The sequence below is a fragment of the Camelus ferus genome, chromosome 14, assembly GCF_009834535.1.
Source record: "Camelus ferus isolate YT-003-E chromosome 14, BCGSAC_Cfer_1.0, whole genome shotgun sequence".
Classification (NCBI taxonomy): Eukaryota; Metazoa; Chordata; class Mammalia; order Artiodactyla; family Camelidae; genus Camelus; species Camelus ferus.
Genome location: NC_045709.1, coordinates 13060328 through 13083573, shown reverse-complemented (window position 1 = coordinate 13083573; position 23246 = coordinate 13060328). Strand labels below are relative to the sequence as shown.

Sequence of the window (23246 nt, the reverse complement as noted above, 5' to 3'; positions counted from 1 at the left end):
TGTATAAAGGACCATATTCTGAACTTGATGTCTTACTTCACTTGGCATCTTCCCACTTGTGTTATTTGTGAACGGGACATAATCGATTTTTTCCTTGTCACTACAATTTGAATTCTGTATGCAAGAATAAATAAGCTTACTAAGTTATAAAATAATAATGTCAAAGCAGATTGGAAATTGATGAAAAGCTGGATAGGGATTTTTTCATATGTTTTAAAAAACTGGTCGCATCCCTTGTAAGTTCCTGAATGTTCATTTTTGTACTAAATTGTGAAATGTATGCATCAATGGTAAGTGGGAGTTCCAAGTTCCCTAAAAGTACAAAATATACAGAGTAAACTGAAATAACATTCAATTAACTAAATGTGATTTGTTTGGATAAGTGGCTCATTGAAATTACTCTGTCTCCCTTTTGACTCCCAGGGACAGACACTGGAATAAAATATAATTTAGCTTTATTTTTTCATAGCTTCCTGGAGCCGACTCTGACATTTCTCAGCAATACTTCTGTACAGAGTTTGTACTGTGGCCTGAAAAATAGCTCTCAATGCCTCAGGCAGGGGTCAAAACCCTGCACTGGGAGGAGTGCAGGATAAAGACACAAAAGGGTTAAAGGAATAAATGCTTCTTACTGAAGTGTATCCTCATATGCATCTTATACCTTCAGTTTGGACTGAAATGTAAAAAGGCTTAACAGTGTCTTACATTCATTTTTTCCCCCAAATCAAAAATACCTTTAAGCAGAAAAGGGCAGGATGGCCATGATTTCAATCTTATATTCCAATTAATTATCTGATTTGTATTATTAGAAAGGAAAGAACATGTCCCAGAGTAAAACATCTTGCTCGGGATAAGCAAGACTGCTCAAGGAACTAATTTGGAAAATGGTTAGATTTTCATCGTGAGGGGTTGTTGGGGGGGTGGGGCGCAGTTAGAAAACCTTTCAGACAGCTCTGCGCGCTTCTGAAACCAGACAAACGCAAGGGGGCAGGAGGAGCTCGAGTTCTGACCTCAAGAGCCGGCTGACTGAAGGGAGCTAACCTATTTTAGTTCGCCCTCCGGATATTTTATCAATTCTCTCGGCATGCCAAGAAATGTGATGCTGCCGAGCGGGTTTAGTTTGTGCTTAGTCTAATTACTGCGAAGGGACAGAAACGTCTCTAGTGACAGCTACCCCAGCAGCGGCGGCTTTGGAGGCGCCTGGGGCCACATTCCCTAGAAATTATCCTTTGGTGCGACTCTCGCGATTCCTATCAGACTGCATTTCTCACTCATTTCAAGTGCCCTTTTTCCCCTTTTACTGTGAAATTTGGTTGCAAAGGAGGGGCTTGTTAAAATCTCACCAATCCGAGGCCTGGACTCATTGTAACTTACGAGGAGTCAGCAGCGGGCGGGGGCAGGGCGAGGAGGGGGCGCAACCTCCTCTAGACTGGCTTTGAATTCCTGCTTTCCTTCTTATGCAAATAGGCCCCCAGAGTGTCTCCCTAAACATCTCTGGGTTTGATTCAAACTCAGGCGACATTGCGTCTAACTTTCCTCTCGGGTTTGCAAGTTTCAGTGAGAAATAACCATTCCCTACTCGGGATCCCATGGAATTTGGGGGATGGGAGCTAAAATGGGGTATTCCTGGATCGCAAGCAGCTGAAAAAGTGAGTCCAGCCGGGCGGCGTGTTCTGGCTCCGCTGCCGGAGCCCCAGCCCCAGCAGCCCAGAGCGGGGCCAGTACCCCCACTTCCAGGACAACCTGTTGCGCCTTGTGTCTCCTCCCCTCCGCGCGGTTTCCCCGCCTCGGCCGGTGGGAGCTGATTGGCAGAAGCCGCTACCCAACCCTTGACTCGGGGCCTCCTCTCGGGACCGACGATTGGCCTCCTGGGAGGACTGGAGTAAGAGGGTACGAGGGGAGGGATTTCCCTCAAAGCTCAGTGTCCCGGGACCCGGGAAGAAGTGGAGCGGCTCCGTTCTCCGCGGGACGGAGCCGCGAGCCGCTGAGCTGGACGCGGCGGGACAGCCCAGCCTCCGCTGCTGCTCCAGCCGGGACGGCGCTGAGCCACTCTCTCATCCTTCTGGTCCAGCCTTGGCTGCAGCAGGACCCCGCGGGCAGCGTGCGGAGTTCCTGGCACTTTGCGGACGGCTCTCTCGCTCCTTGCTCCGGACTGACTGCGCTCTCAGACTGAGCCGTCTGAGCCTTAACACCTGGACTATGCGCGGGGCCCGGACCCCCGGGATCACCGCCTGCGTGCTCCACGCAGCCAACCCCACCAGCTTTCAGCCAATGCCTCCGCCGCCGCCCCGGCTGCTGCTGCTCCTGCTGCTTCTCCTGTTACTGGTAAGCCGCGTCTCGGCACAGCCCGCTACCCCCGGCCGGGCGTTGCTGTCCCCGGATCTGGCGGGCGTAGCAGGGGTCCCCGCCCAAGAGGCCATAGTGCTGGCGAACCGGGGGCTGCGGGTGCCCTTCGGCCGTGAGGTCTGGCTGGACCCGTTGCAGGACCTGGTGCTGCAGGTGCAGCCGGGGGATCGCTGCGCAGTGACCGTGCTAGACAGCGATGCGCTGGCCCAGCGGCCCGGCCGCCTGAGTCCCAAGCGCTTCCCGTGCGACTTCGGTGCTGGAGAGGTGCGCTACTCTCATCTGGGCGCGCGCAGCCCTTCGCGGGATCGCATCCGGCTGCAGTTGCGCTATGACGCCCCAGGAGGGGCGGCAGTGCTACCTTTGGTACTGGAGGTGGAGGTGGTCTTCACCCAGCTGGAGGTTGTGACTCGGAACTTGCCTCTGGTCGTGGAGGAGCTGCTGGGGACCAGCAATGCCCTGGACTCCTGGACCCTGGAGTTCGCCTACCAGCCCGAGACTGAGGAGTGTCGCGTGGGCATCCTGTCCGGCCTGGGTGCGCTGCCTCGCTATGGGGAACTCCTCCGTTACCCGCAGTTCCCGGGACGTGCCCGCGAGGGGGGCACCCAGGAGCCTCTCCTGATGGACTGCAGAGCGTTCCAGGAGCTAGGCGTGCGCTACCGCCACACAGCCCCCAGCCGCTCTCCAAACAGGGACTGGGTGCCCATGGTGGTGGAGCTGCACCCGCGGGGATCTCCTGTGGGCAGCCCTGCTTTGAAGCGCGAGCACTTCCAAGTGCTGGTGAGAATCCGAGGAGGCGCTGAGAACACTGCACCCAAGCCCAGTTTTGTGGCCATGATGATGGTGGAGGTGGATCAGTTTGTGCTGACTGCCCTGACGCCGGACATGCTGGCGGCTGAGGATGCTGAGTCCAGCCCTGACCTGCTGATCTTCAACCTCACCTCTCCGTTGCAGCCTGGCCAGGGCTGCCTGGTGAGTACTGATGACCGCAGCCTGCCCCTCTCTTCCTTCACTCAGAGGGATTTGCATCTCCTGAAGATTGCCTACCAGCCCCCCTCGGAGGACTCTGACCAGGAACGTCTCTTTGAACTGGAGCTGGAGGTAGTGGACCCAGAAGGAGCAGCCTCGGATCCTTTTGCCTTCATGGTAGTGGTGAAGCCCATGAACACTCTGGCACCAGTGGTCACCCGGAACACTGGTCTCATTCTTTATGAGGGCCAGTCTCGGCCCCTCACTGGCCCCGCGGGCAGTGGACCACAAAACTTGGTCATCAGCGATGAGGATGACCTAGAGGCAGTTCAGCTGGAGGTGGTGGCTGGGCTCCGGCATGGCCACCTTGTCCTTCTGGGTGCCTCCAGGGGCAACTCCTCTCCTAAGACCTTTACAGTAGCTGAGCTAGCCGCTGGCCAAGTGGTCTACCATCACGATGACAAAGACGGCTCACTGAGTGACAACCTGGTGCTTCAAATGGTGGATGGAGGACGCAGACACCAGGTGCAATTCCTGTTCCCTATCACCTTAGTGCCTGTGGATGACCAGCCGCCAGTCCTCAATGCCAACACGGGGCTGACACTGGCAGAGGGTGAAACCGTGCCCATCCTGCCCCAAGCTCTGAGTGCAACTGACATGGACTCAGATGACTCTCTGCTGCTCTTTGTGCTGGAGTCACCCTCCTCAACTACTGGTCATCTGCTTCTCCGCCAAGCCCATCCTCCCCAGGAGGAAGAGGAGCTTATCAGGGGCCCTTGGAGGAAGCAGGGAGCGTTCTATGAGAAAACAGTCACAGAGTGGCGGCAGCAGGACATAACGGAGGGGAGGCTGTTCTACCGGCACTCTGGGCCCCACAGTCCTGGGCCAGTAACGGACCACTTCACGTTTCGAGTCCAGGATAACCATGACCCCCCAAATCAGTCTGGGCTACAGAGATTTATGATACGCATCCATCCTGTGGATCGCCTCCCTCCAGAGTTGGGCAGCGGCTGTCCCCTTCGGATGGTGGTACAGGAATCCCAGCTCACACCACTGAGGAAAAAGTGGCTGCGCTACACTGACCTGGACACAGATGACCGAGAACTCCATTACACAGTGACACAACCCCCAATGGACACAGATGAAAACCACTCACCAGCTCCATTGGGCACCTTGGTCCTGACAGACAACCCTTCAGTGGTGGTGGCCCATTTTACACAAGCCCAGATCAATCACCATAAAATTGCTTACAAACCTCCAGATCAAGAACTGGGAGTGGCTGCCCGAGTGGCCCAGTTTCAATTCCATGTGGAGGACCGAGCAGGGAATGTGGCTCCAGGCACCTTCACCCTTTATTTGCAGCCAGTGGACAACCAGCCACCTGAGATCCTCAACACCGGCTTCACTGTTCAGGAGAAGGGCCACCACATCCTGAGTGAGACTGAGCTGGGTGTGAATGATGTAGACACTGATGTAGCCTACATCACCTTCACTCTCACACAGGCGCCCAAACATGGCCATATGAGGGTGTCTGGACAGATGTTGCATGTGGGTGGGATTTTCCACTTGGAGGACATAAAACAGGGTCAGATTTCCTATGCCCATGATGGGGATGAATCTCTGACTGATAGCTGCTCCTTGGAGGTCAGCGACAGACACCATGTGGTGCCCATCACTCTCAGAGTGAATGTGCGGCCCGTGGATGATGAGGTACCCATAATGAGCCTTCCTGCAGGCACTCTGGGGTCCTACCTAGACGTTTTAGAAAATGGGGCTACTGAAATCACTGCCAATGTTATCAAGGGGACTGATGAGGACACTGATGATTTGATGTTGACTTTCCTCTTGGAAGATCCTCCCTTATATGGAGAAGTCCTGGTCAATGGAGTTCCAGCAGAGCAGTTCACCCAAAAGGACATCCTGGAGGGCTCTGTCATCTACGCCCACACTAGTGGTGAGATAGGCCTAATGCCCAAAGGGGACTCTTTTAACCTGAGTCTGTCAGATATGTCTCAGGAATGGAGAATAGGCAGTAATACAATCCAGGGAGTTACCGTGTGGGTGACCATCCTCCCGGTTGACAGCCAGGCCCCAGAAATTTCTATAGGTGAACGGTTTATAGTAATGGAAGGCGATAAAAGTGTGATAACCTCCATGCACATAAGTGCTGAAGACGTTGACTCCCTCAACGATGACATCTTGTGCACCATCGTCATTCAGCCTACCTCCGGTTATGCTGAAAACATCTCTCCAGCCCCAGGCTCCGAAAAATCACGAGCAGGAGTTGCCATAAGTGCTTTCACGCTGAAAGATCTCAAGCAAGGTCATATAAACTATGTCCAGAGCGTCCACAGAGGCGTAGAACCTGTGGAAGACCGGTTTGTATTTCGTTGTTCTGATGGCATTAACTTTTCAGAGAGACATTTCTTCCCCATTGTAATCATTCCCACCAACGATGAACTGCCAGAAATGTTTCTAAGAGAATTTATGGTGATGGAAGGCATGAGTCTGGTGGTCGATACACCCATCCTCAATGCTGCTGATGCTGACATTCCCCGGGACGACTTAACTTTCACTATCACCAGGTTTCCTGCCCATGGTCACATCATGAGCCAGCTGATAAATGGCACGGTTTTGGTAGAAAGCTTCACCTTGGACCAGATCATAGAGAGCTCCAGCATTATTTATGAGCACGACGACTCTGAAACCCAAGAAGACAGTTTTGTGATTAAACTGACGGATGGGAAGCACTCTGTGGAGAAGACGGTCCTGATTCTGGTTATCCCTGTTGATGACGAGACCCCCAGAATGGCCATCAACAATGGCCTGGAAGTGGAAATTGGAGAAACCAAAATAATCAACAACAAAATATTGATGGCAACTGATTTAGATTCTGATGACAAATCCTTGGTTTATATTATTCGTTATGGGCCAGGACATGGCTTACTGCAGAGACAAAAACCTACAGGTGTCTTTGAAAATATCACACTGGGCATGAATTTTACCCAGGATGAGGTGGACAGGAATTTAATTCAGTACATCCATTTTGGGCAAGAGGGCATTCGGGATCTAATTAAATTTGATGTGACGGATGGAATAAACGCCCTCATAGATCGCTACTTTTATGTGTCTGTTGGGAGCCTTGATATTGTCTTCCCTGATGTGATAAGTAAGGGGGTATCCTTGAAAGAAGGTGGTAAGGCCACCCTCACAACAGACCTGCTAAGCACTAGTGACTTGAACAGTCCAGATGAAAACTTAGTTTTTACCATCACCAGGGCTCCCATGAGAGGTCACTTAGAATGCACAGACCAACCTGGAGTGTCCATCACATCTTTCACTCAGCTCCAACTGGCTGGCAACAAAATCTACTACATCCACACAGCTGATGATGAGGTGAGGATGGACAGCTTTGAGTTTCAAGTCACTGACGGCCATAACCCCGTCTTCCGGACATTCCGTATCTCCATCAGTGATGTGGACAACAAAAAGCCAGTGGTCACCATCCATAGCCTGGTTGTCAGCGAAGGTGAAAACAAGCTGATTACTCCCTTTGAGCTCACTGTGGAAGACAGAGATACTCCAGACAAACTCCTGAAATTCACTATTACCCAGGTGCCTGTCCATGGTCAGCTCCTGTTCAACAATACGAGACCCGTCATGATATTTACCAAGCAAGACTTGAATGAAAACTTAATCAGCTACAGACATGATGGCACCGAGTCAAGAGAAGACAGCTTCTCCTTCACCGTGACTGACGGTTCCCATGCAGAGTTCTATGTTTTTCCTGATACAGTATTTGAAACAAGGAGACCCCAAGTGATGAAGATCCAGATTTTAGCAGTTGACAACAGTGTCCCCCAAATTGCAGTAAACAAAGGGGCCTCCACACTTCGCACTCTGGCCACGGGCCACTTGGGGTTCATGATCACAAGCAAAGTGTTGAAAGCAGAGGACCGAGACAGCTTACGTTTTTCTCTTAGGTTCATTGTGACAGAGGCCCCCCGACATGGGTATCTCCTCAACCTGGGCAAAGGCAACCACAGTGTGGCTCAGTTTACACAAGGTATGCTTCACTTTTCTTTCCTCATAATCAAAGGGCATTCCTGTCTTATATCTTGAGATATGGTTGTCACTGAGAACTTCATAAGTAGAGCATCAGATTGGAGTCCAAGGGAAAGGAAAGAAAGGAAACTAAAGGGGTGGGGAAAATACAGGGACTCTCTTTCCTGGGAGGACATTTCCCTTCTTGCCATATGTCCCACTGCAATGACCTTCACTAGAAAGAAAATTGTATTTTAAAAATGACAAGGTAGGCTGCCAAAGGAGGAGCTAGACATAGGTGAATTAAATTTGAAGCAGGCTTCCTGGCTCTCCTCTGTTTGTCCTCTGAGCAGCCTGTTGTGTATGCTGCAGACAGTTCATGAGGCATCTTAGCAACTTAGAGAAAGATGTGAGCTCTAAATTCCGTGTATCCACATTATTATTATTATCATCACCCCACCATTCAATTAGAGCCTTCAAATGTATATTACTTTGATTGTTTTTTAAGAAGACTGTGCTAAAACTGTTACAGTTGTTAGGAACTTCGTAACAAAAACAAAAAGATGTATTTATATTTACTTTGTAGATTGTATCATATTTATAGGTTTTCATTCCTTAGGCTAACACCTGTCCAAAGGCATAAGAGGTAAACACCTATCTAGATTTATAACTATTATATGTGCAAGGAGTGTTACTATGACCCATACACACAAAAAAGAAAGTATACTTAAGGATGTACAAGAAGACAGTAAGTCTGTTATCAAAATACATATCCATTTCATTGTTAAGAATCGGAAGATATGTTAACAAGATTAGTAGTCACAGGAGGAAATTATTTTCTCATCTCAAACCTCCCTCTGCCCTGTTTCAAACACAGTAACAAACACCATTGCCTCAACCATCTGCATTCTTGAGGCTAAAGCATTTTTTTCTAACCTCAGTTTTCTTTGTGTGTGGACACAGTCTGAGACAGGAAGGGCAGGTGACCTGGGCAGTTTCTCAGTGACTGAAGGGGGAAGTCCATTCAACCTGCTGGCCTGGGAGTTAGAGCTCTGCTTTCTAGAACGTGCGACTTTTATTACAAAGAGCTTTGGGTGGCTTTCGTGAAAGTCTCATCCTTGTCAGAATGGAAACCAGATCTGTCCTGTGCGGGCTCTGTGGATGGAGATGGAGTTAAACCCTAGGGCATCCCACTGGGGGTGTTCCTTTCCTGCAGCAGTGTTGTGCTCTTAGATAACAAATGCTTTAATAAACGTGGATGTCACAAAGTGTAGTGTGAAACTAAACTGCTTCTCTGTTTTGGATGCTGGCAAATAGCCCCACACTCCAACCTCCTGACTCTTGGCTGAAAGCCTGAATATATCCTAGGGCCTGCAGGGACAGGAAAACCTCAGAGTGCCAAGTGTCATGCCAGACCAGCAGGAAACTTGTGTGTGAAAGCTTTCCTAGGATAGAGATGCGTGCAATCTTAGACTGGTTTATTTTCATGGAAAGTGAAGATGATGAAAGGAATATATTAGAGGACTGAAAGTGTTACTGCAAACCACTCCTCTGACCAGAAAAAATAAATCTCATTTTAGAGACTTTTTTTTTTAAAAAGGAATTTTTGGATGACAATAAGTAAATGATTTAATTTAAATTCTGTGGACCAAGTCCAAGAGCTGAAAATATTGGAATATTATTTCCTAAATATTGAGCCATAAAAATCATGCTATTTCATTACAGGTTGTTGCTCTGTCTCTCACTGACTTGGAGTCACCGTGATTACTTTTTATAGTCACTTGTAAATATAGAGTAGTTGTAAGTTTATTATAAAAATTGAAGATAAATTTTTAAGACTACCTTTTTAAGAGATTATCACACTCCAATAAGAACCCAAATATTGACTGGGAAAGTTGTTGGTGTTTAATCACACGGGACCCATTTTAACATGTTGAGGCTGGAGTTTGGTTCAGAGCAGTAATTTACGGACATTAGATAAGTGAGTAAAAATGGAGAAAGTTCCATCATAGAGCCACCATGGCTGCTCTTGCTGTAGCGGAAGTAAAAGCCGTGTCTAAAGTGAAGACTGTCCTGTCTTTTTAGTTGTTTTTGTTTTGTCATGAAAGGATGAGCTTAGTTATATTTTGATGGATTTTCAATGCACTGAATTAAGTCAACTTAGCACATATGGCTGGGGAAGTTACTGCCAAATAGATTGACTGAATAGTCCCTAGGAGGGAAAAAAAAAGATTATTTCTATAACTTATTAATTTTCACTATCAGAAAAAGTTAACAAGATAGAATTAGACAAGTTAAGGAAATTATTTAGTTATTTCAGACTTTGCCTCTTTGGCAAGATGCCCCTCACCGAACTTCCTCTACCCCAGGTCTAAATCGCTTGTCTCAAGTACCTGGACTCTTTTTCTCCCTATGATAAATACATAATAATATCTTGTGGGGGCTAATTTCAGAATTATCACTTTAAGAAATTTCTCCATAGGTAACTAGACAGTGGGTACCAGGAGTGTCGATGAATTTAGACTTAAAAAAAAACAAAGCATGAAATGATTGTGTAGATAAATTGAAATAAATTTGATGCATGTAGAACATTGAGAAGGTGAACTAGTTAATTGGTAAATGTTTACTTCAAGAAGATAACATTTTGACTACCTGGTTTTTACTCTTCCTAGTACTTCTGTGCCTTAAGAAGAGAGTGTTTATGTATCTTTTTAGGATACGTTTATTTTATTTTTAGAGATATCTGTAGTATAACAGCGTTATGATCAAAGTCTTTCCTTACTTGAGATTTTAAAAAGCCCCCCTTTGGAATCATGCATTATTAATGTGAAAAGCGTTTTAGCTTTTGTTTCATCTAATCAATAGCTCAGACCTAACCTGGAGGGAAAAATTGACACTTGAATGTCTTATAACTGAATTCATGTTCTCGTTACTTTAAAAAAGAAAAGTTCTTACAAGTCAGTCTTGAAGTAGTAATTTATTTCAATGAAACTAGCTCCTAAATACAAGAAAATATTGATACAGAGATTGGAGGTTTTTCCTTTCTTGGAGGAGAGCCTTTAGATTTTTCTTAAAAATTAAAGGAGGAATGGGAACATTGGACAAAGATCTTGCCCCCGTGTCCAGAAGATGGTATCTTTATGCTAAAGACCTCTAGTCAGAACAGAGTTCACTTCATTCCTTAACTGGTAAATCAAAGGTCGGAAAAGTTAAGCACTGTGAGAATAAACAGGTAAAGAGCTGTGCAGGGGCTTCACTCCCTACCCCTGCAGAAACACCATCTGTGCAGTCGGAGAGATGCTGGTGTGGGCCTCCAGACCTCTGGGCTCTTTCATTTTAGATTAAGAAATATCTGAGCCTTTACTGAATATTAGACCCTGAGCAAAGGACTATGGGAAGTTAAGATGGGGAAAAAAAAAAAAAAAGCCAGAAAGTTTCAATCTTCTACAAAAGGTAGCCATGCAGAAAGAGGCAGAAATTGAGGAAATTATTATAGTAGAGTTAGAAATGAAATGCTAAAAAAGAACAAAATATCTTGAACTTGCTTCCCCTTTGGATATGTCCGTCAGCAAGAAGATACTGTTAGCTCTTAAATCTGATTTTCCCCCTGGTGATGAGCAAGTGCAAGTCATCTTTCAAAACTGTGGGAGCCAAGGGACAGCGTACGTTTCACATCTACGAAGTGGGGCTATGGAAATTCATGGAGCAGTTTGTTGATTCTAATGCCTTGCCTCTCCTGCGACTGTTCTCATGAAATCATTGTCTTATATATAATGCCTTTCAGCCCCGTAGCATGAGCTTATGAGGGCTATCTTAGGAGACGAAGAGCACACATGAGACCAATATTACATTCCATTGTTTGAAGCAATTTTTAGCCAGGATCTTGATTTTAGGTAGCCTTGGAAATAACCACTTACTGACTGGCCCAGATCAAATGGCAGTCCATTGTGAGTATCATGGAACAGAATATTTGTTTTATTATATTGTCTGTGTGGCATCATGAAGGAGAGAAACATAAAATAGATGAATCAGTTTCTTAAACTGTGCTGTAGTCAATACTGAAAACAAACTATGCCAGTGAATTCGATAGCTGGAACAGAAAACAACAGAAAAGGCATTTCTGAGGCAGAACAAATTTTCATTCTGAAGAAGGGTTTCAGCTTTTATTTGATGTTTTCTGTCCTAAGTTTGTTTTTTTTTTTTTTTTGGCATTAGGTCGTGATAGTAATTTCAATCTGTGAGATTAAAAAAAAAATTTCCTTCATTTTCCTCTTAAAAATTTGGAGAGCTTACAGTCTTCTATACCACAAGAGGTGAGGAAATTTAGCCTGAGGTAGAGCAGAGGCGCCTCTTTCCTCTTAGGGCTAGTCCTACAGGGAGGCAAAGGGGTGTGACTTAAGTAGTGCCAGGAAATTTGCCATGCCTCAAAATATCTCCCTTACCACCTGTCACGGAACCTTGTATTCCCTATTTAGATAGCCACTCCTTTGGTGCATGAACATGCAAATACCATTGGGAGGGACAACACCTTGCTATTATTATAAACTAACTCTTACACTCTGTCTGTGTAAGGGATCTGATTTCCAAGGGACAGCTGAAATCAAGGGGCTTAGAGATATGAGAAATGAGATAGCACCGTTTCCCTTAGGAGATGAAGGAGATCTAAACATGGTTCAGAAAAGTAATAGCCAATAGGATTTACTATACATAATGAGTCACCTGTTTTGCCCTAGTAATTAATCATCTTGTTCTTTGGTTATTTTCTAGCTGACATTGACGATATGAAAATATGCTATGTTTTAAGAGAAGGGGCTAATGCTACAAGTGACGTATTCCATTTTACAGTTGAAGATGGTGGTAAGTGTCCACTCTGCTGTTGGCATAAACAGGGAGAGTGACTTTTACTCATTGCTCTTTGGCAACTTTAGTACAAGGAAATGGTATCAAATATTTTATGCTTACCTGAATTTATACTGGGTGAACTTGGTATTTGCTATAGACAATCTTACATTCTCAATCTGACACAGTACTACTCTGCAGTGATTGTGAATACATGTTCTAGTTACGGTATTCTTGCCTTACGATTTGTAAAGCACTGAAGGGAAAGCTCTATATGAATAGGATCCCCATGTCCAGTTGTTCATATGATGCTCTGTGTAAAGCTGCCTGCTTGAGGTGACAAGAGGATGTTGGAACCAGCCCAGCCCCACTTGTAAGCCACATTGCCTACTTCGCTGCTTCTGCCCAAAGAGGGTGCATTTTTCTAATTTGCTTGGGTGCTATGTGGACTCGTGCTGATGGATAATTCATTGCATTCACTGAGAAATCTGTGCTAAAGAAATGGATGGTTCACCTCACCAAGCTCAATGTGTCTAATGATTATCCTCGTTTGGGGGATTTTGTGACTTAGTCTAGCAAAACTTTTCCTTGGTGATGTCTGAATACTGCAGAGACTAGAATACGACCTGTGACCTAAGTCTCCCCAGTAATTTATCGTCATTGCTCCCCCAGAGCCCTGCCTGCCTCTCACAGCCCTCAGATCTCTCCCTAACCCTGTAGACCAGGAGAAAAGCTGGCCACTTCTAGATTGAATGTAAAGATGTTGTGTTCTCAAACACTCTCAGGAGAAGCCGAAGAACCTTAGCAAGAATGTGTGCTGTGTGAACAGGACCCAGTCATCTGCTTTCCTTAGGATGGTTTATAAAAACGGCACATTATTCTCTCATCGACCTCAAAAAGTTACATGCTTCCTCTTCCTAGTTTTTGAAGCATCGAATAGCGCTTGTTTAAAATATTGTTGGATGTAACAGGATCACATCTCTGAAAGACGACATCTGCTAGTGTGTACTAGAGAGGCCAAAAGAAGTGTGTTAAAGTGGGTTCAGCTATAAGATTTCTACTATAAATTTAATATGTTTCGTGCCTTTACTTTTTTAGTAACCAAATCATACTTTTGTATTCTACATATTGTTCAATGAATCTTAGTATGAAACCAAGTTCTGAGAAGGAAAACATAATCTGCTTGTTGAATGTTGCTGCCCAAATGGGAAATTCTACTGTAAGTAAACTTCAGAGTGAGGCTCTGAAATAATTCAAATCCTTATTAAGGACTTAAATTATTGGTTAAGGACTAAATTATTGGCTCAAACTACCACATATACCTGTGAGAATGTCTGAATAAACCTCAGTAGCAAAAGTATGATTTTCTTCAAAATTACCCAAAAAAGTTTGAAATCCAGTGACTACAATTCCAAGACATTATCGCCTCTACCCTTTTTATCTTTTGCTTTTTCTCTCTTGCTTGCTTTCTTATACATCCTATTATTCTGCACATTTCTTTCCTTAGTTGAATGGAATGGTAGCATTCACTTTAAAATTTTGGTCTGTATTCAAACTTTGGAAAACATGCTGTATCATATTTCAAAATATTAAGTGAAGAATGACTAGCTGAGGAGACTGGGTTTATTTTGGGATTTACTGAAAATGTGGCTGAGCCTCTGAAGATTGTGTTTATGGAAATAGGAACTAAATCACTTCAAGAGCCTTTTCAGAGCTAGAATTTCATGTGAGAGAGAAAAATACCAGAGAGATTGTCCTTTACGCTTCTCCTAGCTGACGTGGCATTACTTACAGGGCTCGGGGAGATGCTGGCAAACAAACCGTGGGATAGAATTTACCTTAATTCCCCTGATGCAAGAACACGTCCCTGTGACAGAGTGAGCACAGAGATCTGCAAAATTAAAAAACAAAACGTCACATATATACTTCAAAATAGTTTTAATCTGATACTTTTTCAAAGATTTTTGCATTGTCTTGTAACATATTCTAATATTTAAATGAGAAGTGCAGCGCTATTTAAACTTACAGAGTATCTTGAGTGAATGTCCTCTCTGGGAAATGTGAGGTATTTTGCCAAACAGAAGTAAAAAAAAAAAAAAAATTGCAATATTTGTGATAAAAGAAAAAAATAAAGATACTCTTCCTTTCTATAAAAATAATATTATACTAAGAATTTTGAATTTTTCTGACCTATTATATCTTCTAGTAGTACAGTCAATAATTTTAGCAAAATATACTCTAGAAAAAATCTATTTTATAGACTAATATGAACACTTATTTTCAAAATCTCCAAACTTACCAATGTAAATTTCATGAACTAGAAAACATGTTTGTGAAGACACATTTATGGTATCATTTGACATTTCTCAAAGATATGTATGTCTCAGGAATGATGGCAGGTCCTTGAATCTTAAGAACAAAAATCACCCTTGTTTCTCAGTTGGCAGAATCTAGGTCTCAGAGTAGCCAGGAAACTTCCCCAGACATGCCCATCCATCCAGGAAGTACCAGAGCTCCCTCACTGGTAGTTACTCTTCCCATCTAAGTGATGACAGGCTTTCTGGACGGGAGGGTTTGGTTACTGAATTCAACTGTGGTGATTTATTATCTTTATATGATTATAGTCAGCCTACCCATGAACCATCCCATGAAATATACAAGATGCTTCTAGCATGTCACGTCTGGGAAGCAAGTCAAGACACTGCGGCATAAAACCAAGAACTCGCTACTACCAACTCTCCTTCCAGTCCACTAAATTCACTTTCTTCAAGCCAACCCGATCGATTTTAGGATAGTGACTGTCTAAGGAAAATGACTGGAGCAAATATAATCCTCAGATCACCTTAAAAATAAGATATAGCTTTTAACATCAGCACTGAAGATGGGGAGAGGAGATTGAGGGGAACAGAAAACTAACATCTTTTCTTCTAGATTTCTTTATATTATCCTAAGAACCTGGCTAGCCACCGAGTTCTTCTGTTCTAATGTAGTAACAGATTAGGACCATTCACTACTAATGGGATGGCCCTAATGGGAGGATGCTTAGGAGAGAGTTACTGCTTTTTAGTTTTTGAAGGACTTTGAAGCAATTACCAAACGACAGGACTAAAGAGTACACTATTTGAAAAATAGGTAAAGTCAGGGTTTTCACCTTACGGAGTGCTACTGTGTTTGGGCTCAATGAATGTTGTTTAATATAGCACATGTATACACACACACATACACACACACACTTCATGCCCATAGGTCCTCATATAGCGGAATTCTTTCAATTCAATCTTAAACCTATATATGATTTATTATTTATTTTTCTTTATGCAATTTTGCCCTCATAGTTCCCCGTGAGCATGATCAAAAAATTATTATTTTTATTTGGTGAAGAAACAGCGTCACAGATACCGATAACTGATCTCCCTATAGTTGCACAACGAGGCAGCTAGAGGCAAATATGAGTCCCAGACTTTTTTCCCCAAACAGTAACTTTGATACTTATTCAGGATGGACATAGGAGGGAGGAAGACTTGAATTTTTCTGAGTTCTCTGGACTGAATTTTCAGGAATGTTTAGTAGATGAGAATGAGGTCAGAGCAGGATCAGCTGATGAATGCAAAGTTCTGTACATTTTTATTTTAGAATACGTTAAAGGTCCCTGTATCCCAACATTTATAGCATTCTTTCCTGATATCATCCTGTAATTTTCCTAACTACATGAGGAAAAATATTTAGTCTTTCTAAAGTTAAATTAAACGTAAGTTAAATCAGCCTTCAGGTAACATTTTATACTTATTTTATCAATTAAATTACAAAGAAACTTGTTTAAAAAAAATCACTTCAGGGATTATGATGAAACAGGTATGCTTCTAAACTACTTTTGACCTTGTATACTGAGAAAATGAAGTTGGAAAACCATCTGTGAATACGTAGTTGCAGTCATGAAGGCTATAACGTTCCATGTCTTGAGAGATGGCTCAAAAGAAGCAAAAAGTAACAGGCACACATGTCTCATCGTGTTAAAAATAGCAATCTGGAAATTATTCTAAATGTCAATAAAAATAGAAAAAGCTTTTTAGTAATGACGGCAACACGACAAAACGTTATGTAGCCCTTAAATTCATAATTAAAACGTCTGCCATAGGGTAATTCTTAACGTGATCATTTAGAAATGAAATATGTTTATTGGAACATTAGTGACAAACATGAGAAGGTTATGTCAAGATAGGTCATCCATCCAGGAATTCTAGGGCCAGTCAACACATGCAGACTCACAGTAACAACCTATAAAGTCAAAATCGGACTTACGAGACGTGCTCCTGTTACCTGTGGCTTCGTGGAAGGAGCTTTTGTATATGAGCATCTGTCACCCATGGATTTAGCTAAAGCAACCTCCATTTCTTTTATTTTCACCCTTTATGTCTTCTCAAGGGTAACTCCATATAGTGATGATGATGATGATGATGATAATACAGACTTGGGAAATATATCCTCCTTTGATAATTGCCTCTTCTAATTCAAATTCCAGATCTAGTACCCTGGAGTTTTGTGGGGAGCAAAAAGCATGCATTCTTTTACCCCCTTCATAGCAGAGCATTTTTTATCTGATTTCTCCTCAGCACTTAACGCGCTGTCACTTTCCTGTAGCGTAAGCTCACGTGCCAGAGCTCCCGTCCCTTCTTTGTTTTCTCTCCCAGGGGCCCCTCCAGCTCTTCACTGTGATGTAAAAGCTCATCTCAAGTAACTATTCCAGGTATGCCCCACCCTCAGCCCTAATGATTGTTAATAACCCTTCAACCTTCCCTTCAAATGTCATCCCCTCTCCGGAGCTGCTCCCAACATCTTGATGACAGAGTTAGTCCCGCCCTTTTTTGTGCTTCTGTCCCTACCTTTATTAACAGTAAGACTGTTGTAGTCTGACTGTTTGCTAATGTGAAGAGCTCCATTAGCAGAGAAGGAACTTTTTCAAATCAAAAACGTGTCACTGATCTTTCTACCACAGTGTCGACCAGGAGGTGAACACACAGTAAATATTTAACAAATATTAAAGTAAATGAATAGACAAATGGGAAAAAGAAGCTCTAATATAAGGATCAGTTAAATAGTATTTTAAGAAAAGCTCCTATAAACAATTTCCAAGGGACCCTCTGCATTCCTTTAGAGCATTCTCTTATCCTAGCATTAATTTAAATCCCTGTGGCACCAAGAAAGATTTTTTTAGTAAAGCTTTCACATTTTTTAACACATGAAACAAACCGCTCTGAAAATGCCTTTGAAACCTTCCGTGAAATACACCTAAGATCGAAATGATTCACAGGAACCACCAGCTCGGAGCTCACATTATTCTTAAAGAATTCTTTTCAGGGGAAAAAAAAAGTTACCAGCATAATATATAAATTATTACACAATTTTAAAACTTAAAGAGAAATAGACATTTTCTATAAATCACTGAAATTCAAAGGCATTGTATACATTTGTATGTCTCTTGTTTGTATGCTTGACTCAAGTCTCAAAGCCTCAGCAGCAGATTCAAGCTACTTCTTGATGGGCAGAAGGAAGAACTAGGCTATGTGATCATCTGCCTTGGTGCACCACGCAGAAGGCGCTCTCCTTTTTTCTCCATTGTGAACACTGGCTTGCTGCTTCCTCACTTGAGCTCCCGCATGACATGGGCATGCCGTCTTAGGTAGTCTGTCTCCGGGTTTTGGCACTGAAACTGGGATGTCAGATGTGACATACGTGTTGGGCCATGACGATGTGTCTGGTCCGTAGCCAGACATGTGTTGCCACTGTCTTTGATTGTGCCTCGGGGTGCCCAGTTTTCCATCTGCCAGCATCCTTAATTCACATGCTATTAAAAGATATAAATAGCTTCTTGACGTAGTAGAAGAAGCTGCAAAGTGATTTCTGTGTATGAAATGTCAGTTAAGGACAAAGGTTTCAAATTTTTACTCCATACTTGACAATTGAATACTCAGACCCAAGGAGACTGGAAGCTCTTCACGGTAGCTAGAAGGAGCACATGTTTTTGCTGGAAGGTGACAACCAACGTCAGGGTTTAAGGCAAAGTCATTCTTGATAATTAGCTTGAATTTAAAGCAAGCGCTGGAAAAATATAAGTAAGTGCAGTAAGTCGGAAAACGAGGTCTGAGTACAAGCATTAGAAGATTATACAGACATATTCAGCTTAGAGAAAAAAGCAAGCGTTCTTGGCAATAAAATTAATTGCTAGTGACATGAGAACCAGGGGAAAGATACGAGTGCCTTAGGGAGTTATAATAAGAGGGTGAAGTAATGGCAGGCACTGAGACAAGTATTTTTAATCTGTATGAGAGCACGGATCGACTAGAATGCCGACCCTGGGAAGAGGTGTTGGCCACAGTGGCATAACGTTTGTGAGCCTTTCTTCTTTCGTTGAGCTATCAGAACCGTTCAAGTCATCCAGGTCTTTCTATGCCAGATCCTTACCTTTAAAAAAAAGCATGAGTCTATAAAATACCTGTACCGTGTCCATGGAAGAAACCGTGCCTTTTAAATAGAGAAGTGTAAACTAAACTTTATTAGTCTTTCAGTTCATTCCAAAAGTATATGTCATTTGGAGGTACTGCTTTTATCTGCTTTAGTTCAGAGGAAACTTTTCTTAAATCATTAAATCTTCCCATGAGTATGAATCCTTATTAGATATGTTTTTAGAGGGTTAGCACGATTCTGTGTTTACTCTCAAAACAAATGATAATCACCTTTTGAAAACTAAGCAAATCTTTCGTAAGTGATTAAAATACCGTAATCTCAAATCAAATATTTACTTGTCGTATATATTACATAACTGGAAAACATCCCATCTGTCTCTTTAAGTTTGCCCTGGGTGGCTGGCAGGAATGCAAGGTGCTGCTCAGTGGTCTGGTACACAGTTGTAATGAGTATGTTCCTATGTTTGCTAGAACCTCTAAGAATACAACAGAGAACCAGAGTGCAATGAAGAGAAGGTTCAGGGTTTCTATGGCAACACTTACTTGGTAAAAAGAGTTTCCCTATTCATTTACTTATTGACTTGTTTAACAAGTATTTTTGGAGCACCCACTACGTTTCAGGTATCTACTGGGATCTGGGGAAACAGTGATGAACATACCAGTCGTGATCTTTGCCCTGAGGCTCTGATAGGTATGGATGATAAAGCAGCAGACAAATAAAACATTTATACATTATTTAAAATATTGTGGAGATTATAATTAGATCCAAGGTAGAGATGCAGCTGTCAAGAAAGGCCTCTGAAAGGTGATATTTCAGCTTAGACTTAGGATGAGGTAAAGCTGCCACAGGAAGAAGGGAGGAAGGAACGTTCCAGGCAGAGGGAAAAGCATGTGCGAAGGCATCGAGCTTTGTGTGTTCAAGTGATCAGAAGGGCACCAACAAGCCTGGAGCTCAACTAGCAAACCAGAGAGTGGGACAAAACGATGCTGGAGAGCTAGACTGGAGCCAGATGGTGCAGAGCCTTATAAACCCAGGGCAGCAATGTAACTTTTGTTGTAAGGGAAGGAGAAGCCCCTGCCCCCTGCAAAGTGTTTTATTTTTTGGTGGGGGCAGGTAGTTAGGCTATTTATTTACTTATTTATTTAAAGGGAGGTACTGGGGATTGAACCCAGGACGTCATGCATGCTGAGCACATACTCTACCGCTGAGTTATACCCTCCCCCACCCCCACAACTTGCTTTAAAGCAAGGGAGCGAGCGACATGTTCCAATTTATGTCTTCAGATGATGACTCTTGTAGCTGTAGAGTCAAGAGGAGGCATCAAGGAGAAAACAGGGACACTGAGGGGAGGCTGATGCAGGAAGACAGTCGTGCAGTGGAGAGAACAGGCTTGTGTGATTTCACATCTCCATCTGTAGGACTTATTGGTGGACTGGATTAGGGGATAAGGAAAAAAGAGAATGTAAGCATGATTCTGGGTTTCCTGGCCAGCGGAGCGTGGTGTTGCCATTCATCGAGGTGGAAAAGAGTAGAGGGGCATGGAAGAAGTTTAAGGGAGGAAGTTATGTTCATTTCAAACATATTAATGATGAGATGTCTTACTTCCTTGAAATGTGTACACAGGAAGGCCGACCTCCTGACCCTGCTTATCTGCCTCTCCATCGAAGTGAGGGGCACAGGCTTTGCGGTTAGATGGGTGATGTGACCCTGAACCAAGTCACCGAGCACTTCTTCGCCTTGGTGTCATGTGTAAAGTGGGACAATGACAGTACTTAGCTAATAGGTTCTTTCGAACATTTAAGTAAGATGATTCATGGAAATAAGACCATTCCTGCCGCACAGGTCCTGCTGCGTAGTAACAACTGTACAGTTTGCTGCTGCACATAACGAGAGTTTCCGGAGCTTTTCTGTTTTACCTTCTTTTTTTTTCTTGCTTATTTTCCCTCCCTCCCTTCTCCTTCTGCCCTTTTCTTTCTTCCTTTCTTCCTTTTTTTTTTTTTTTTTTTTTCTTTCTCACAGCAGCTGTGTATACAGCTTGACTGTCTGTTCTTGGTGGAGAGCTGGGGGATACAGGGATGAAAACTGAAAAATAATGAATACTTCTTCAATGCTGAGTTTAAAGGCTAAGAATGCTTCCAAAGTTATTTGACCATTAGTAAGTAGCTAAGCTAAGATTTTCATTAATCTAATAATAATGAGTTTTCCCTTGGGTCAAATCATGGAAGGGCGAGCACTGCGCCTCTCCAGCCCACTGCTCAGGTTTTATTTCTCTCACTGGAGGCAAAAGTTGTATAAACTTGAAGGTTAAATATAGTAACCTGCTTTGAGTAAACATCTGGATTTAGCAATTGTGAGGCTCAAAGGACGGTTTTGATTGCAAGTGTAATATCAGCTGAAGATAGTGATAAGATACCATGTTTGTTCAGGTCTTGGAATCACCTAAATACATTTAGTATAGAACGCTGCACTCACACGGCTGACAGATGCTCCAGGTAGTCAGTATTATAAAGAAAAAGCAATTAAATAAATGCATCTTTGAGGAAATTAGTGAATTTAAGTAATAAAAGCGTGTATTTTGAAATTCTCCCTCTAGGTCATTGGGAAATAAGTGTCATGTGTGTGTATATATATAATATATATATATTATATATAATGTGTGTATATATATGTAGCTTCTAATTTGTTCCTTAACCACTGAATATTGCTTGTACAAATGATTTGTAGTAAACAGATACTTCTTGATTCCATGTAGTAAAAATGTAAAATCTTATTTTCCTGTGGTATGATGAGAAAATCGTCTGCTTTTTAAAATCTTGTCCCTCCAAGGTTCTTATGAATAATGATTGGGTTGTATGTAGATTTTATTTAACAGCTTTATTTATTTGTTTCTACCTGATAAGAATTAAAGCCACGGGTCTTTCTGAAATATTCCACTGAAGTCAAAGGGACGAATGTCGTACTCAATCCTGATTAAAAGTAAGGAAAACTGACATCTATTGTGATAAAGTGATGAATGTGTGAACCATGCGCACAAATAATATGGATGCTTTTGTTCTTTCTTCACAAATGTAGATTGATCTCAGAATGTACATTTCCTAGGAGCAATAATGTTTGTGTAAATGAGGGGGTAAAAATATTCCTTAACATTTTGTTTTAAACTGTTAGTGTAAATTTACTAAAATCATCCATTTATTATCCATTTCTGTCCCTAAGAATCAAAAATCAATTGCCAAATCATGGTACATAAGCAATTTTTTTCTTGAGAAGATAAATATCAGGATACGAAAACAGTGTGCCTTGAAATGGTTTATGTTTAGAATTCTTATATTGTTATGGTAGAAGGTTCCAGAATAAGTTATTCAATTATGGCTAAATGCCATTTCACATAAGATTTGCTTTTTGCAAAGACTATTAGTATTCTTGGTATTAAGAAATTAAAAGGAAACGATTAAGGGAAAAATAATTCCATTAGCTATGTTTAGTTTTCAGTTGAGAACTACTTTGTATTCTTTACGTTCATTTGAAGTACGCTTGGAGAACAGCACCCTCGTGGTATCTTCTGATGAAGGAAGCGAGGACACATTTCTCCTCTTTTTGTTTCAAGAGAGCTCTGGCCGCTTCCCTCCAGACAGAGAGCAGAAAGGCCAGCTCCCTCCATTTCTCCGCTGCTTTCCCCTGCCCAGGAAGGTCTATTCATTCCATCTCGCTAAAGCCCTACCTGTTGCCTTGAACGCCACTTCCACAGCTGGGAGAGGCAGGAGTTGAGAACACTGAAAACAGTGTTTTCAAGCATAGCTCAAGAGAGCCACTTCAGAACTTGAAAACAAAGTGGTAAAACTGGTCAGCAGACTTCAGAAATCCAAGAGGCAGGGGAGAACCATTTTGTGCCCCCACAATCCTTCTCTTGCATTACTTTACATGGAAATAGCCCACGATTAAATGCATTGCATCATTGCTATAGAATTAAGAAAGAGAGGTTATATTTAACCATTTAAGAAATTGTCATTAACTATTGGGAAAAAAAAAAAAAAAAAAAAAACCTTCTCTTGCTCCCTAAACCTCAAGGACCATTTTATTTCACCATGCATGTCCATCCAGTTACTAAATCTGTCCATTTTACCTGCTTCCTGAATTTATGTTGAATCAGATGCCTTCACTAACTTTATGGCTCTTGCTTCCATTAGAATCACACTGAGGTTTATCTTAAATGATTTAATGAATGCAAACTGCTTAAAATAATGAGTGGCATGCATGTTAGCCATTTTCCCCAGCTAGAATATAGTGTGATATCCATGAGAACCCTCTCTGGGTTTTGAACTATCTCTGTTTTCCACCTTTGTTTTTCTCTGATGCATCCTCAGTGCCTAGAGCATATAGTTGATCCATAAATGTTTGTTGAGTGAATGAATGCCTTTATTCCAATGTGATTCTCCTAATGGAGCTCTTCATCTCTTGTCATTTTCTCCTCTGATTCAGATATACACTGTTTCCATAGTTACCTAAAAATACTAATTATCTTTTTTTAAAAAAACTTCTGTTCTTCCTTCTGCTCCCACAGTTAATTTTCTAAAGTGCAAATCCTCTGATAT

The 23246-nt window shown here is 42.7% G+C and overlaps 1 protein-coding gene across 1 annotated transcript in view; it reads left to right on the top strand.

Moving 5' to 3' along the window:
* Window positions 1-1931: 1931 nt before the first annotated feature.
* Window positions 1932-23246, top strand: part of FREM2 (FRAS1 related extracellular matrix 2) — a 136071-nt gene continuing 114756 nt past the window's right edge. Inside the window, 2 exon segments of the mRNA XM_032496265.1 lie at window positions 1932-7378; window positions 12124-12213. Coding sequence (XP_032352156.1) covers window positions 2200-7378; window positions 12124-12213 — 5269 coding nt within the window. The 5' untranslated portion in view covers window positions 1932-2199.